The sequence below is a fragment of the Bactrocera tryoni genome, chromosome 4 (genome assembly GCF_016617805.1).
Source record: "Bactrocera tryoni isolate S06 chromosome 4, CSIRO_BtryS06_freeze2, whole genome shotgun sequence".
Taxonomy (NCBI): Eukaryota; Metazoa; Arthropoda; class Insecta; order Diptera; family Tephritidae; genus Bactrocera; species Bactrocera tryoni.
In genome coordinates, this window is record NC_052502.1 from 46,501,023 (window position 1) to 46,516,931 (window position 15,909).

At 36.7% G+C, this 15,909-nt stretch overlaps 2 protein-coding genes across 4 annotated transcripts; both read right to left on the minus strand.

The window, feature by feature from the left end:
* Positions 1–5,355: 5,355 nt before the first annotated feature.
* On the minus strand, positions 5,356–5,805 carry LOC120774983 (acylphosphatase-2-like). Its single transcript, XM_040104889.1, has one exon. It carries the CDS (start codon positions 5,770–5,772, stop codon positions 5,476–5,478), a length of 297 nt encoding a protein of 98 aa, XP_039960823.1. The 5' UTR covers positions 5,773–5,805; the 3' UTR covers positions 5,356–5,475.
* Positions 5,806–6,673: 868 nt separating this feature from the next.
* Positions 6,674–7,399, minus strand: LOC120774982 (acylphosphatase-2-like). 3 transcript variants are annotated; one of them, XM_040104888.1, is made up of 2 exons: positions 6,837–7,399; positions 6,674–6,775 (listed from the first exon to the last, which is right to left on the minus strand). In XM_040104888.1, the coding sequence occupies exon 1, from the start codon at positions 7,262–7,264 to the stop codon at positions 6,941–6,943; it is 324 nt and encodes a 107-aa protein (XP_039960822.1). In that variant the 5' UTR covers positions 7,265–7,399; the 3' UTR covers positions 6,674–6,775; positions 6,837–6,940. The 3 variants fall into 3 exon arrangements, with proteins under 3 accessions (XP_039960822.1, XP_039960820.1, XP_039960821.1); XM_040104886.1 differs by having other exon boundaries at positions 6,833–7,399; XM_040104887.1 differs by having other exon boundaries at positions 6,675–6,775; positions 6,841–7,399.
* Between the last annotated feature and the right edge of the window lie 8,510 nt (positions 7,400–15,909).

Genomic DNA, 15,909 nt, shown 5'->3' on the forward strand with positions numbered 1-15,909 from the left:
AAAATATATTTAAAATTCCACAAAAAACAAGGAACATCCCAGGAGCATTAGTTTTATTCCCACTTCAAGCCGAGTTAAACCTCTGACTACAAGGTTCGTTAAGCAACCTGGGGTATCTATTAAAAGACACCGGCAAAGGAAAACATTTGACAAAAGCGAAACATAACTAAAGTTGGAAACTAGAAATATTCACGCACCGCAGTTGCACCCATTCTCATGGTCTACTAGAATGATTGGACTATATAACCTATTGTTAAATAGCAAGCAGGTGAAAGCGATATTTTTTGTATTCGTATATGGTCCCGTTCGTACCTGTTTTAGGTAAGAAATGAAAATAATTTCCCTGCTAAACATAAGTAAACAATTTGTCTGAAAATAATAAACTTGCAAACATGACAATTATTTCGTAATTTACATGATCGCGATGCACGCTTGGGGCAACCCACAGACCCAGTGGCTCCCACAGTGAACTGATTCACACACTTTGTTGTGTGTAGCAACGATGAAATTGATTTCCCGCAAAGAAAGTTATACAAGATCGAGGCAGTGAGTGAGCTTAAACATGCGCTTAAAAGCATTTGCCTTGCATGCACCATATCCATATCTAAAAGCAAAAAGCAAAAGGTAAAAGTAAACAAAAACACTATAAGTCGACAGTAAGTCATCTTGCAACAATAAGTGGCATAAGTAAGTGGAACGAAATACTGGTAAGCACAGAAGCAGGTTGCTGTGTCAGATGAATGAGCGGCACTTACGGCCACAAATAGCTAAGCAAATTTTTAAGGGCATTCAGAAAAAGAGAAACAAAAACGTAATAATAATAAAATGTATAATCACAGTGTAATTGTTGGCAACTATTTTAATGAGTTGTGAAAATTAAATCTCTACCACCAACAGCGAGGCGAACAACGAAGCATGAATGAAGCGTGTTAGTAAAAGATGAAATTGCTTTAAAGCGAAGAGGAAACACTTTTCACGACGGAAGCTGAAATCGCTGTAAAAATGCATGCAACAGCAATAGCAAAATAACACATAATCACAACAACAGCAGCAAATGATACTTTTGTAACAATGGTGGCTGCAGCACAACAAAACAACCAGTAATTTGTAGAAAACGCGACGAATGCGAACGCAGATAAAATAATAAACAAAACCAAAGTAAAAGACAACAACAAAAAATAACAAAAATGGTATGAGCAATAGAAAGAAATGAATTTGGAAGAAAAATATAGCGCGATGAAAAGAAAAATACACCAATAAAACATAATTTCCTGTGCAGGGGTGTCGCATTTACCAAACCCACGCCAACATATTTGTTGTAAATTTATGTATATTTATGTGTAATTCTTCGACACTTTTGGTGATATTCATAAATATTTCTTGTGCGCACTCTCTTCCTAAGTTATTACCACTCTACTGTACATACATGCAAGTATAATGCCTGTGAGAGAAACTACGACAGATGTTGCGCAATAAAGCAAATTGTTTAAGGTGTGAGCTTCCCTGTGATGTTTCCGTCGTGGTTTCAGAACTTATCTTAATTACCAAGTACACGTAAAGGAAATGTATTTAGATGTAATAAGACTAAGAACAAGTAAGCGCTAGGAGTATTACAACAGTAATAGTAGTTTCCTAAATAGAATTTAGGTAAGACAAGAAAAAACTTTAATTTCAGCTGCAACGACGCTTTAATATCCTTCATAGCTTAAAAGGATCTTTACTTTTGATCTCTCAGTTTGTAAGGCAGTAATATGCTATTGTGGTCCGATTTGAGCAGTAGGGCAGTTTCGAGGAAGATATCTCGCCAAATAAAGATAACTTTCCAAACACGGAAAGCTATATGATATAGTGTTGTTTTTGACAAAGATTATTATGTGAATTTGGATATATACATTAGATCGGATCGATTTACAGGGGGAAAAAAAAAAAAATCGCGAAGGCGGGTAATGTTCTAATGATCATTCTGAACAACTTTGGCTAAGAGACTATGGGTCTAAAACCTGTTTCGACCTAGCGAGTTTTAAGGTGAAGTTTTTGGGATTACAAAAATTATTTCGTCAGTTTTTCAGATATTCCAATGATGTTTTCTATATTCACCAATATAATCAGTCTTGAGACAATTTTCAAAGAATCTTTGAGAAAACGCTGTATTTTGAATGGATAGATTTCTTTTGGGAAACATTTGTTCACAGTCAATGGATATTAAACCTACACTATATCATAAAAGATCTATGAAGTTATGCTTGTTCCAAAAACTTTATGCTAATAACGCTGACAAGGAGCTAGTCTTTTCCTGGAAAATTATTATTTGTCTTTCATTGATATATTTACTTACATAGCATACAAATTTCAAGGAAAGATTTCCTAGCAGTAAAAATTAACCCTTCTAAGCTAATTTAGGTCAGAGGTCGGAAGAGTCATGAATTGCAATTTCGAAACAAGTTTTTGTAGTTCTTTAATTCAGGGTGATTAATGTCTTTTTAATGAAGGACTGTATTTGTTTCATTCAAGCACACAGCAAAAAGATTTTAATCCATCATTTTGAGAAACCATTGCTCTTTGTTGTTAATAATGTGTTCGGAATATTTAATCTCCATTTTGTTTTAGAATTCTTTAAACTAATGATTGTTTATTATTGATTGTTTATTATTATCAAATGCATGGCCCTAACTAAGGAACCGCCGTCCACCCTGGGACCGCATTTATTGGGCCTACCAGATTTTCAACGGCGGTTTGTCACGTCGTTGTATAAGCATGACAGTTTTTCGACTTTTCCCATTCTGTAGAGGTACTTCTTGAAGTGTTCGTGTCCGGATAACAGCTGAGTTTTCTAAAAGTCGATTTTTCAGCTTATCCATAAGTTTAGGTCTTTTATTAATCTGTATTGTGTCTTTTCGGTCAATTGTGCTCTTGTTGTTTTCGGATGTTTTCTTTAGCTCCCACAACTTTTTCCTTCCGTATGCCAGAAGGTCAATTATACTTAGCTTATAACTAATATTGCATTGCCTGACACTATTCGGTAGGCTGATGCAGCTCTGAGGGCTGCGGTGCAGTGCACCCATAGTCCTTATAACGGTTTTTCTTTTTAAGCACATCTGCCCAGATCTCAGTTCCGAATAACGACGTTGATTGACTTCGACATTAGGATCTCTCGGCTTCCTTGGCTGGGGTCCACCAATGTTGGCCATTAGTCTGTTATTTTGGAAGGTAATTTTCGCTGCCTTTCCGGCGGCGTGTTGGATTTGTACTCAGAAGGTTAGCCTGGGTCCAGTCTTACGCCTAGGTAGTTTGCTGGTTTTTGTGTCCTAAAATTATGCGTAGTCGTTTGCATACTTATTTCGAGGGATATGTACTTATTTGTTAGAAGAACTAACTCGGTTTTTTACATAGCGAGCTGAAAATTGTGTGAGTTGAGCCATGTTTGAACCCGTATCATGACCTGATTAAGCTTTCTTCGCGCTCCTTCTGTGTATCGTGCTGTATTTACTGCTACAATGTCGTCCGCGTAGTCAATTAGTACGATTCGTCAGGAATTTAGAGTTTTAGTATAGTGTCACAACTAATTTTCTACAAGTTTTGGCCGAGAATGGATCTTCGTGCTGCTCCCGACGTGACCGCAATCTGTCATGATCACCCTCTAGTTTGGCCAGAGGTTGCCGAAGAGAGAAGATCAAAACCAAAGAAACCTACTTATAATTTAGTGTCCGTCTGCTCTCAGCGACTTGCAAAAAAATTCGTTGTACTTTTTGGTTTCTATTCTATAATTCTTCTGTCATGTTCTCATAATTTTTCCCCATTTGGTTATTAATTATAAAACTGATAGTTCTTTAGTAATTCTTTAGTAATTTGAAGTAGTGTAGTTAAATCGTGTATTTCGTCTGATCATGAAGTAGTTTTTAATAAGCAGTTCATCTGTAGTTCAATATCGCATGTTAGTCCTAGAGTAAACCACATTAAACTTATACTGACACCTACAAGTCTTATAAGGCCTGAGAACTATTTACAGTTCGATTTAAAGACACTGTTATGATATTTGCACCCAAAAAACTTCGTTGAAAATATACTTTAGGCCAAATGATTGCTAATCCAACATCACAGAGTTCTATATCCCTAAAAATGTAGGAAACTTCGCAACAACATCTCGTGCTTTATCGAAAAAACAGTATTGTAAAAAACATTCAACAGCATACTTTGTTGGGGAAACTCTAAATATTAATATTATTTCATTTACTGCTTCTCCTGACACATCTGTCTCTACTTTCTAACCAGTCAGACCTCGACGAAAGTAATACCTCTAGGGAGCACTAGACGGAAGAAAAATGTACAATAAAACAACTGCAAAGTGTCTTAAAGCACAATAAAGATAGTACACACATTTATCTTGCAACCATAACTTGCAAAACTACGCAAAAATGTGTAAAAAACCAACGAAAGAAAGAAAAAATAATAGAAAAACTTATCACACAAAAAAATGGAATTCATAAAAACTTCGTTATCTCGGCCAATGTCAAAATGCTGCAAGAAAATTTCATGATGTGTCAAAGGAAAGTGAGCAAAGTACAATAAAAATGAATAAGCGCGCTCTTTAACTCGCCGATAAGCAGTAAATGGACAAGAAATGAGTTTGGACGCACAAAGCGGAAGATCAGAAGAAAGTGAAAGAATAAAAGGCAAAAGAAAAAAACAGGCAGTAGTACGCTGTTATCTGCGAAATAAAAGCAGAAAAAAACTGTTAACTACCACTGTCTCAAAGGAAAACTACCAGTTAGCGACCAACAACTCGGCAGTCAACGGAAAGCCGTTCGATGAGCGAAGAGTAAGTCAACAGATGAATTACCAAATGACCCACAGGCAGCCACAGCAGACGACTTAAGTACCTAAACACATTATTTAAGTCGTAAAAAGGAGTATGAACATACGCACACACACTTACGAACATAACAGATTTTGGCCAAAAGGAAATCGACAAATGAGCCAGTAGTCGATCATACTTTAAATACATACATATGTCTAAAGGACGCCACGAAAGTGTGTCTGTGGCATTACAGAGCCACACTTCACGCTCCAATTTCTTTAATGATACTTATTAGTGCCATCATTAGCGCTGCAACAACCTCGTTAGGCGTCGCTCATTCGATATCCGCCGATTTTGTTGCGCTTTCGATACGCCCACAGCAACTGGGAATATGGTCGAAAGAGGCGAGCTTGTTTAACTTCTGGAGATTTTAAATTCGGTGATTAGTGGACAAATTGTGAAAAAATAAAAAAATATTTAAGAAATACGCATCTTTAATTTTGAAAACACTGGACTATTCTTGAAATGTTGTTTCATATTTATCGCTTTATTGTTGAGAGTTTCTAATTTATTTCCTCTGAATGGTTGTATTCTTGGTACAGCTTAAGAAAATCAATTTCAAATCTGCAGATGGCAACTGCTTTTAATTAAAATTTTTAAATATTCCCGCTCTTTTTAGACTACTTCTTAATTTCGAAAGCTTCTGCCGTGTATTTTTCAATCTTCTTCATTTCGCTAAACACTGTTTCCGATAGTTGCACTGCAAATGTCTCTGCTGCCTCTATGACTTTCTTAAACTTGTCCAACTTTGGCAAGACGCCCTCAAGGTGCCCTTTAATTTGTCCTGGCTTGACTTCTTTCGCCCATCCGCGTAGACCAAGAACATTGACTTGTGTTTCCAGAAATTTGGTTATCGCCTCCTTTGGAAATTGACCTTTGAGATCGAAATCGAATGAAAACAATTCTTCTTTAGACATAACTGCAAATTTTTAATGTTTTTATTTTACCAAAATAATGAAATTATTGAAATTATTTTGACTGATTCAAATTGAAGTATGACACCTCGAATTTATTAAAAACAATTATTCTCGATATATTCTAGTTTAAGTTAAGATAAAAACTAGTTCAAACCAGAAACAAGTTTCCACAGAAGAACTTGATTTGATTGGTCAGTTTGTATGACAGCTTAATCTGATTTGGAAACGCTAAAATTTTGATTTCTTCTCAAGTAAAAAAGTTTTCTAAGAGGGATTCTTTTTGGTCATAATAGTTCAATTTGTATGCCAGCAATATCCTATAGCGGTGCGATATCGCGGTTCCAAGAAATGGGTAGCTTCTTGGGAAAAAAAGGATGTGTGCAAAATTTCAAATTCTTATATTAAAAACTGAGAGATTAGTACGCTTATTTACAGGTAGACAGACAGATATGTCTCATTCGACTCATTTTCAAATAATTACTCCTACAAAGTTTTCTTAGCCGGATTTAAAGTTGTTGATCCCTTCACTAATCTAATGATAGCATTATCAATGTCGAGAACTGTTCGATACTTCGTAATACTATATGTATATTTTGGACAAGAAAGTAAGTCCGATGTTCCAGTAAATTTCTCCAAAGTTATTTCAAAGACTTAACCGGGGCTGTCGTCCTGTCGAAGAACTTCTTTAGAATCATACAACATAAGACCACCGATGATGAGACCGACAGATGCTTCAACTATGTAAGAGTGATGGGAACTGCACATCAACTAGTGGTAGTAACAGAAAACATTCAATATAACTCTTCGACAATAGTTTTGCCGACCTTGTCCCCATATCAAATACGTTAGATTCGGTTTTCTTTTTTTTATTTCTATGGATAATTTTGTTGTTGACAAAAACGTTTATATGATTTTCTTTTATCACATGAACACCTAGCTTTACTTCGTGCTCTGTTTCGAGATCAACAATGCGTGGTTGCAGCTTTTATATTTTTTGTAATTCCTGAACGAAAAATGTTGAAACCTCAGCTGAGAACGAGACATCTAAAGTGATACATACATACATACAAAAACAATTTGTGTGTTAAACATTTAAGATTTCCAGGAACGGGTGCCAATATTTGTTGTTGTCTTGCTTTTTTTCTATGTATATCTTCACGCTAAACGGTTAGCAAATGACTTCAAATTTTATAGCCGAATATTTGTTGATCTTTTTCAATTCGCCGAAAACAGTACCGATAATTTTTGAACCAAATTGCGGTGAATTTCTCAAAATAACTTTGAGTTTATCCATTTTGGTGATCTCTCCCTCAAGTCGACCTTTGATACATCCATCCTCGACCTCTTGAGCCCAACCTCGGATACCGAGCTGATTGATTTCCTTTTCCAGAAATTGGTTGAAGAGCTCACGCGGCACTCTGGCGCTAATCTCGAATTCACATGCGTAGAGCTCGGTTTTCCTGACACGTAGTTTGGGTAATTCAATGGACATGATGACGATAAATTTCGAATGTCTATGCCAACCGTGTCGAGACCGTTACATTTAATTTGAATATTCAAATTCATATTTTTATGATTTTTCTTTTATTCCGTTTGACAAATTTATGAAAACAGCAGTTGACAGTTTTCTTGTGTTGTAAAGCAAGAGTTTACAGGATTTTTTTTTTACTTATTTTAACTATTGTTTCGGATTTGCTTTTAGATTGAAACCTTCAAGATATTGAATTGAAAGCTGATTAGTAATTTAATTCAGACAAAAAAATTTTAATGACAATGAAAAAAGTATTTTAGAATAATGAGATTTTGAATTTAGTCACGGCAAGTTTAAAGTTTTTAGTGCGCATTCAGTAGTAAAGAACATTTCCAGAACTGTAGTGCTCACACCGACCCCAATTTACATATACCATTCCCACCACTTAATTTCATGAAAATTATTGTTCCTTAAATTGGGTTATATGATGTTATATGAACCATACTTCGAAAAATATTGGTAAATTATGTAACAATATTGGTATATTTTTTTATGTCCAGATCTCAGCTCCGTATAATAGGACGCTGATTGTCGTCGACGTTAGGAGCTTTCTTTTTTCTTGGCTGGGCTTCCTAGTCTGCACAGTTGGGATGTGATCTTCATTACCTTTCCTGCGGTCTGCTGGATTTGTACCCAGAAGGTTAGTCTAAGGTTCTTATGTTTTTTTTTTTTTGATTTTGGAGGGGGAATCTTCGAAAGATACCGTCATTTTTCCGGACGGTATGCACGATTCCGCTTCAGTGACCAATACGCCTACGTACTAAACCCTTAACTCCATTGTCTTTGCTTGTTTATTTGCCTCACGGAACCGCCGTTAAGCATTACATCGTGAGGCCAAGCTTAGTCATTCGGCTCGTCAATCACGCCATTCCGACCTACTCCTCATTCATCCTTATTCTGATTTCCCTGGGTTGCCACTCCTTCTTAGAATTATAGCACACCTCGCTCTTACACTATCCCACACTCGCTCCATTGTCAGTTAGTCGCCTGCCCTGTCTTGTAGATCTGTCGTATACTCTTTTGAGTTCCATAGCCATTACCTCTGGTGGCATGATGCCCCCTAATATCCCAACCGCTTCGTGGGATACCGTACAAAATGCAGATGTCCTAATGGCACTAAGCCGCATTGCAAACTTCGCTTTCTTAGCATACGTCTTTTGCTGTAATGCTGGTCCCCATATGGGCGCCGCGTACATCAGAATTGGTTGGCTCACCTTGGCCAATAGCGCACGCCTTATGTGTCCTAAGAATATCCGTAGTTTGCATACTTATTTCCACGGGGGTAATTTTTTTTTCGAGAACTTCGATCATATCCACCCATCTAACACTCTTGAAGGCGTTTCAGACATCTGAAATCGCCAGAACAATATTATTTTGTATTTACAAGTATGCCATCTACGCTTTCAATGACGCATTTTGTAGCTCTTAGAGTTGATCGAGCGTGTTCACAATCTGAACCATTTTGGCAGCGGTTAAGTCAGGTGGCTTTGCTCCGAGTAGCGCCGAGTATTTTCATTACTATTTTATGCCCAAGTTCCCACGGGTTTTTATTAACATTCTCGCGTATTTCTTTCAATTTTTTCTTTTTTACTTGCCTCAGCTCGTTTTTTGATGCGGCTCCTTTGAGCCTGGATCTCGTCTAGGAGCTGCAAAGACGGAGGTATGTAAGTCTGGGATTGGCTATAATTTCAGTCCACCAGTAAACTTATGTTTTATGTTTGCTGTGGAAAGCCTTGGGCATTGATTTTTAACAGGCTCTTATTATACTAAGCATTGCGACCTCGACAATTTTCCTTGCATTTATGGGGAAGTTGCTAGATGGGTACTGGTTGGCTATTGCTGAGATTAATTTCGAAGTCTTTAATTTCGAAATGGACCACTTTTGTGTTCTGGTATTTTTTCCTGTATTGGTTAATGTTTGTTCCATTGTCGTTCGTGAAAGTAATGTACCGATGATCGCTGCCCGTTTAATCCTCTAGCACTTTCCATTTCTTTACCATATTGAGCCGGCCATGTGTTCTGATGGTAGGGTAATATCCATTCTGGTTTCCTCGCATTCCGGTCTTCTAAATGAATTGAATGAGTTTTCCTCTCGAGTCCGTGTTTAGCATACTCCACTCCACGACTTTCGAATTTAGGTATTCGGCGATAATTAGTTTATCTTCTGTAGACCTGGCTATGTCCTCAGTATTGTCGAGGTTTTCATGAAATTTTTTTTGGTATATAAGTTTTGGTTAAAAGGAACCTATTATTTTTTCAATAGATAGCTTTAGTAATCGTTTAGTACTGTATAGTTCGTACGAATCCATATTTTACAGTATTTCTTCGATAAAAGCGAAAATACAAAGAACGCGGGTGAAAAACTAGTGTTCATAGTTTAGTGCTTTTCATTTCCGATCTGGTAATTTTAATGTCAAAGATGAACCACGCTCCGGAAGGAAGCGTTCTATGTATAGATGTTACTCGAAATGTATACTTAATGAAAATAGAATCTCAGGTCTGAAGAAAGGAATCGTGGTCAAGAAACGACCACTTTGTCAATGGAAGACCGATTGTGTTTCATCACTATAACGCCAGACAACAATTGGGACTTGCCTGTAGTTCCACAAGAGTGGTTGAGAGACTCGTTTGCATCATTTAGTCCAAAACTGGCTTGTAAAAATCAATCGCCCTGCTTTTAGCCACTAGAGACAAGGCTTTCTATGAGAGAGGCGTTATTGCTACAACGAATGGAAAAAAACGATGTATATTTAACTTTAAGGGAATCATTATGAAGATGGTTTTATATCTACTAGACCTTCTATTCTATAAGGGCTTTATTATGGTTTTCTCCGGTTCCTTCCATTCTCGGTTATTTTGTTATGAACCGCTTTCGAATCGTTGTTTCATTTTGCGATATTAACGGATGGAACTAAGTTCTTTGCTTAATATATTTGAAATATAATTGTGCTTTACTTACACAAAATATTAAATTCATCGCTTAAAATCCAACAGCTGATCTGTCATGAACACGCAAACGCTTCTTCGACAGTTTCTTTTTTACAATGAATATACTTTTCCTCTCTCTTCCACGAATCAGTGAGCAAATTGATTGTGGCGGCATGAACTTTGGTAATATTTTTTATTTATACGCGTCTGTCTGTCAATGACTTATCAGCATTTCTAATGCCCAAAAGCAATATTTTGATCGTAATTACCATGAGAGCATTTTAAGGCGACAATTACAAGCCCTCTATGGGGTGCTCAGAAGCGTTTAGATAAACATGCGAGTTCTTACACAGAAATGGGCAACATAATAACACACAAGTATGAAAACATCTGAAAGCGATTAATATGAGTAGTTTTGGGTTTCAAAGCGCATTTATATATGTATGTATGTAATACATATGTACACATGTAGCGTACATATCTATTTGTACGTAACCTTAAGTATTCCTCATACTTATTGGTTATCGTTGATGGCTGTTTTCGGTTTATTTTCTTGCTTCAATCTGGTTGCATCCATAAAGATGTTGTGTCGCTTTGAATTATCGTCATGTCGGTGATGCTTTAGAAGTGACTTCAATAAATATTCAGCGCAGCTTTGGTAACGCATTCATAAATACTATATTTTCGGAGTTGTTCGGCTACATAAGTATTATATTTAAGTAAATATATGTATATAATATGTTTGTGATGTGTGCGCTTTCAGCTTTCACACGCATAATTGGATTATGTGGCGCGGGCAACATATGACGGCATATCTCGTCGCTTCGTTACAGCTGCCAAAGCATGATCATAAATTTGGAGTCAAAAAAATAGTGAGGCGCAGCAAGAAAGATTAGCGCTTGTTAGCATGAAAGGGGTCTCCATAACGCTTGGCAGCTTCGTGACGTTGCTGTGGCCATGCTTGTCAAGCGCCCGTCCGTTGTGATTTCTCGGCATCTCGTGCTTTTTGGACTTTTTTCACTGTTTTCTTTATCGCTGTCATCTTGTTGCTGACTGCCATTGCAGCGTGTTGATAATGAACTTGAAAATGAGCGCACTTCAAACGGGTCTTTAATTCAATTTAATTGTGTTTCGTGTAATTTCCTTTTAACTGTTTCGAGTGCGAGCAATCGTTAGTTTGATTTCATGTAATTTGGCGTGCTTTTCGATATTTGCAGCGTCCAACAGCTGAGCTGCTGAGCTGAGCAGCGATTTATCTTGTTTACTTTAAAGCACTTTCTTTAAATTTTGCCTTGTTCAACGCAGCCACAGGGTGTCCATGAAGCTGATACTTTGCGTGAAGTGGCAAAAAAGCGACGCGTCCAATATTTCATTTATTTACTTTCTATTTTTGCATGCCAAAGCAAATGTTTGGAAAAATATGTGCCGTCAAACGCGTTTGGTAGTTATTTTTTATGGCTCGAAGTTTTCGTTTATGTCAATGCCAATTTCATGGGTGTGCGCTATTTTATAGCGGCGCTTTTTAATAACTGGCGTAAAAAAATGCTATTTAAAAATATACTTTCACCGCAGCTGAAATTTTAAGCGTTTTAATTTAATTTATGTGCGCTATTTGTATGTATGTATGTTTGTCTTCCTTTGATTAAATGTGGAACTGCTAAAATTTATTGAGCCTACTGATTACACACAAAAAAGAGATGGATATTTCCGATTCACATATCTTACATGCTTACTTATTATTAGTTTTACAACTCATTACATAGTGTTTATACTCTGAGCAGGGTATTTTAAATTCGCCACTAAGTTTGAAATACACAGTAGGATGCAGATATCACATAAAGTACCACATACCACATATATATAAATAATCAGCGTATTGAGCTGTATGTACATATATACACGAACCTAGTCGCTCAGTTTTTGAGAAATTTATCTGAAATTGCACACGCCTTTTTCTCCCCAAGCAGCTGCTCATTTGTCGGAACCACCTATATCGGACCACTGTACCATATTGCTAGCATACAAACTTGTTCTTTTCCTTTACAACAGCGCGCCAGTTCCAACTGTAGCCAGACTCTTCGCCACCTAGTCGTGAATGTTTTCCTCTGTCTCTCCTTCCACCGGCGGGTACTGCGTCGAAAACTTTCAGAGCTGGAGTGTTTTCGTCCGATCCGACGACATGATCTAGCCAGCGTAGCTGCTGTCTCTTAATTCGCTGAACTAAGTCAATGTCATCGTATATCTTGTACAGCTCATCGTTCCATCGAATGCTGTATTCACCGGTGCCTTTGCGCAAACGGCCATAAGTTTTCCGCAGAAGATTTCTCCCGAAAACTCGTAACTCATTAAATATTGTTACCGCCCACGCATCTGCACCACATAGCAGGGCGGGTTAGTGACTTGTAGTTGATCTTTGTTCCTCTGAAGAGAGCTTTACTCGCATTACTTTCACCACCAATATATTGAAGAAGTCACACGATTGGAAGTCTCGTTGTCGCACGGCTTAGAGAGGTCCTTACCGGTTCTGACGGAATTTTTGGCTTTGCTCAACGTAAGTTTTGCGTATTAGTTCTGCGAGGATCCCAAAATCAAACATAGCGGGATAAAGGGAGATCCTCGTACTCATGCATTTCGGCCTCTCTCTTTTTTTGACTGCAAATGCGTCTCGCTTCTCTCTTGAACTCATATGTAGTACGTGTTGCGGTTGATTGTAACAATAGCGAGGTAGGCAGGCTGTTTTCTCTCCACTCCGACACGGCACTCCTCATCGTACCAACTGTTCCGTTGTCTTTTCCGAAGTAAGGAGCTTGAAATGCCGCTTCACAATTCACTTACACCGAGTTACTGATGAGATCTCTTAGAGAGCTGGAGTGCAAGATGGTCAGACGTGTTTTTTGACGTGTATTTTTTCTGCACTGTGGCGGGTGCGTATCTTGCCTGCAACGAGATAGTGGTCCGAGTCAATGTTAGGACCTTGAACCGAACGCACGTCTAAAACACTGGAAACCTGTCCATCATAACATGGTCGATCTGGTTGGTGGCTTTTCCATCCGGAGACAGCCAGGTATATTGATGAATTTTCCTATTCTGGAATCTAGTGCTACGCTCATCCACCGGGGTGAATGCCAAGGCTCGACGATTGAGTCCCACCACTAATCCTACTCCGAAGTTGCTCTTCTTTATATGGCCGATGTAATAAATGTCACAAGGACCTACAAGTCTCAGTCCTTGTCCTGTGCTTCTTTGGCGGCGGTGATGCATCCTTTACTCTTACAAGGGCATCAACCAGCTAGGCAGCGGCACCTTCTCTATAAATGGACCGGATATTCCAGGTGTATGCCCTTAAATCGTAATCCCTAATGCGAATTTGTAGTGATCGTCATTAAAGGAGGTGTTTTTCACGTGGCGGGTCTCAAACCTAGCGCACAACCCTGGTGAGGGATGTTTCGCCTTCTCACTTTAGCTCGCCTTCAAAGGGATATTTTTCGGCTACCCAGAAAATACTTGGATCAAGGCCGGAAGTCGTGAGCTGCTTGAGCCATATGTTCTCCCAGAGAACTTTCCTCACTTGCCCGAACTTCTACACATGGCTCCTTCTTAGCATACAACATGACCGACCAAAATCAAATATTTGTCTTTGATATTTGACACATTCTCACGATTTTGGAACGAATTATTGGTTTCATCGGGTTTTAGTAGCTCTAAATATAGTACTCTCCATTAATCTCACCAAACTTAGAGCATTACCTTGGTGTCATGGATATTCGGCTTTCCCATTTAATTAGCTCATTGGCCAGGTTTTACATAAGATATTTTGCGTTTAGGGTTGTCGTAAAGGCTATATTTTTTAGCATTAAATGAATCCAGCTGCTTTTAAATGTTTTGGAAAGGCTTGTTGATTCACCTTCAAATGTTCTGCGTGCTTTTCCTGTACTTGGCATCAATACACATCGAGTAAAATTTCCTTTTCTCATCTTCAGAACGATATTCGTCTACCGTGCCAAAAAGCCACTTTTAAGTAGTTCAAACCACATGTTCGCCATAAACTTCCAGCAAAAAAGGTACGTTAACTTTCGGCTGAAGTCTTTGTTCATATAAGTAATGAAGAAAAAGTTTCGGAAAAAAAATTTTTTATGGTGATATCTTCGATGATTTCAAAGAAATTTATCAAAAATATATACTTAAAGTTATGTATAATTTATTTTATAAGTTTAAATAAATTATATTAATTTTTTGTGTTATAAAAAAATTTCCGAAAATTGATAAAACACTCGCCTGCCTATAGTGGAACGTGTATTAACACAAGTAATTACTGACATTTTTTTAATTTTTTCCCAACTTATTTTCCACAATTTTTAAAAGAATTTACATTTTGAATATAGCTCTACAAAATAACATAAAATATCCTGAAACCAAAGAATTGTTTAATTACTATTTTTCATGATTAAAAAAGCTTAGATATTTTCAATGTGAAAAATATTTCAATCAGAGTTATCTTGAATTGGATTTTTCCCCCCGGTAAATTTTGAAACTGCATTTTTTATAAACAGCAAATATTTTCTAAAAATAGTTCTAACATATTTCTCTAATTCCTTTTGCAATTTCCAACGTATTTCTAGGTGATTACCAACGTTTATAACTGTTTTTTGATGTAAACAGCGCGACTGTTGGCATTTCTAATTTAAAATATTTCAAAAATAAGTTTAAATATATTGAAAATATTTTTACATGTTATCGTAGTGCTAAAAGAACAAGGAAGGCGGCTGAAAATAATTATGAAATCAATAAAAACTAAAATATATTCGCAGTTCACTTATTATTGGATAAAAAAGATCTTTGCTGAATTCGAAATATGCAAAAGAATGTAGAAAAACTATTTAAACTTGTTAATATGGAAATAAATTATTTCGAGCCATTCGCTCATGCTATGCAGTCAACGGGTCAAAAATTTAAAAACAGTTGGTATAGAAGCCTAACAAAAATATAACTTAATTGAATAAATTTTGATGCATAATAATATTATCGGTAACTGCAAATGTTGTGATTTCCATTTTACTTTTATTATTATTTTTTTCTTGCAATACATACATACCGATGTATGAGTGATGCGCAATTGCACATGCATTGGAAGTGGCAGCAAAAAACTTGATTTTAATGCGGTAATGTTAAATGAGGTGAAATAATGCGCTATTATATATAAATTAAGAATGTGATTTCTGAAAATTATGAATGTGTTTTTTAGGTCAACCTGATCAACCATAAAATTTAAAAGTTGTATAAATATTTTAATTTAATTATATGCATTTATATATGTTTGTAGGTACGTAAGTATGTAAATATGCTTGCATTCATAAAATATGTAAATATTTTCACGAATTTTTTAGCTGAAGTTTTTTCGAAATTTCTTGTGCTTTTTCATTACATGCCCTCAAATGTATTAAATAAATGGATGAAATAAATAAATATTAAATTTACTTATTTATTGCTTTAATTTATTGCATTAGTGCCAAGCCTATGACACATGTAGGAACAACAAAAAGTAGGAAGAAAAGTGTATAAAACAATAAGAGAAACTTGCTATATCTAAATTTTTGCTGTTTGAAATTATGCATTTTTCAATAAGATTGAAATTGGCTAAACATACATATGTACTAACTTTATTCACATTAGTTCTCCAC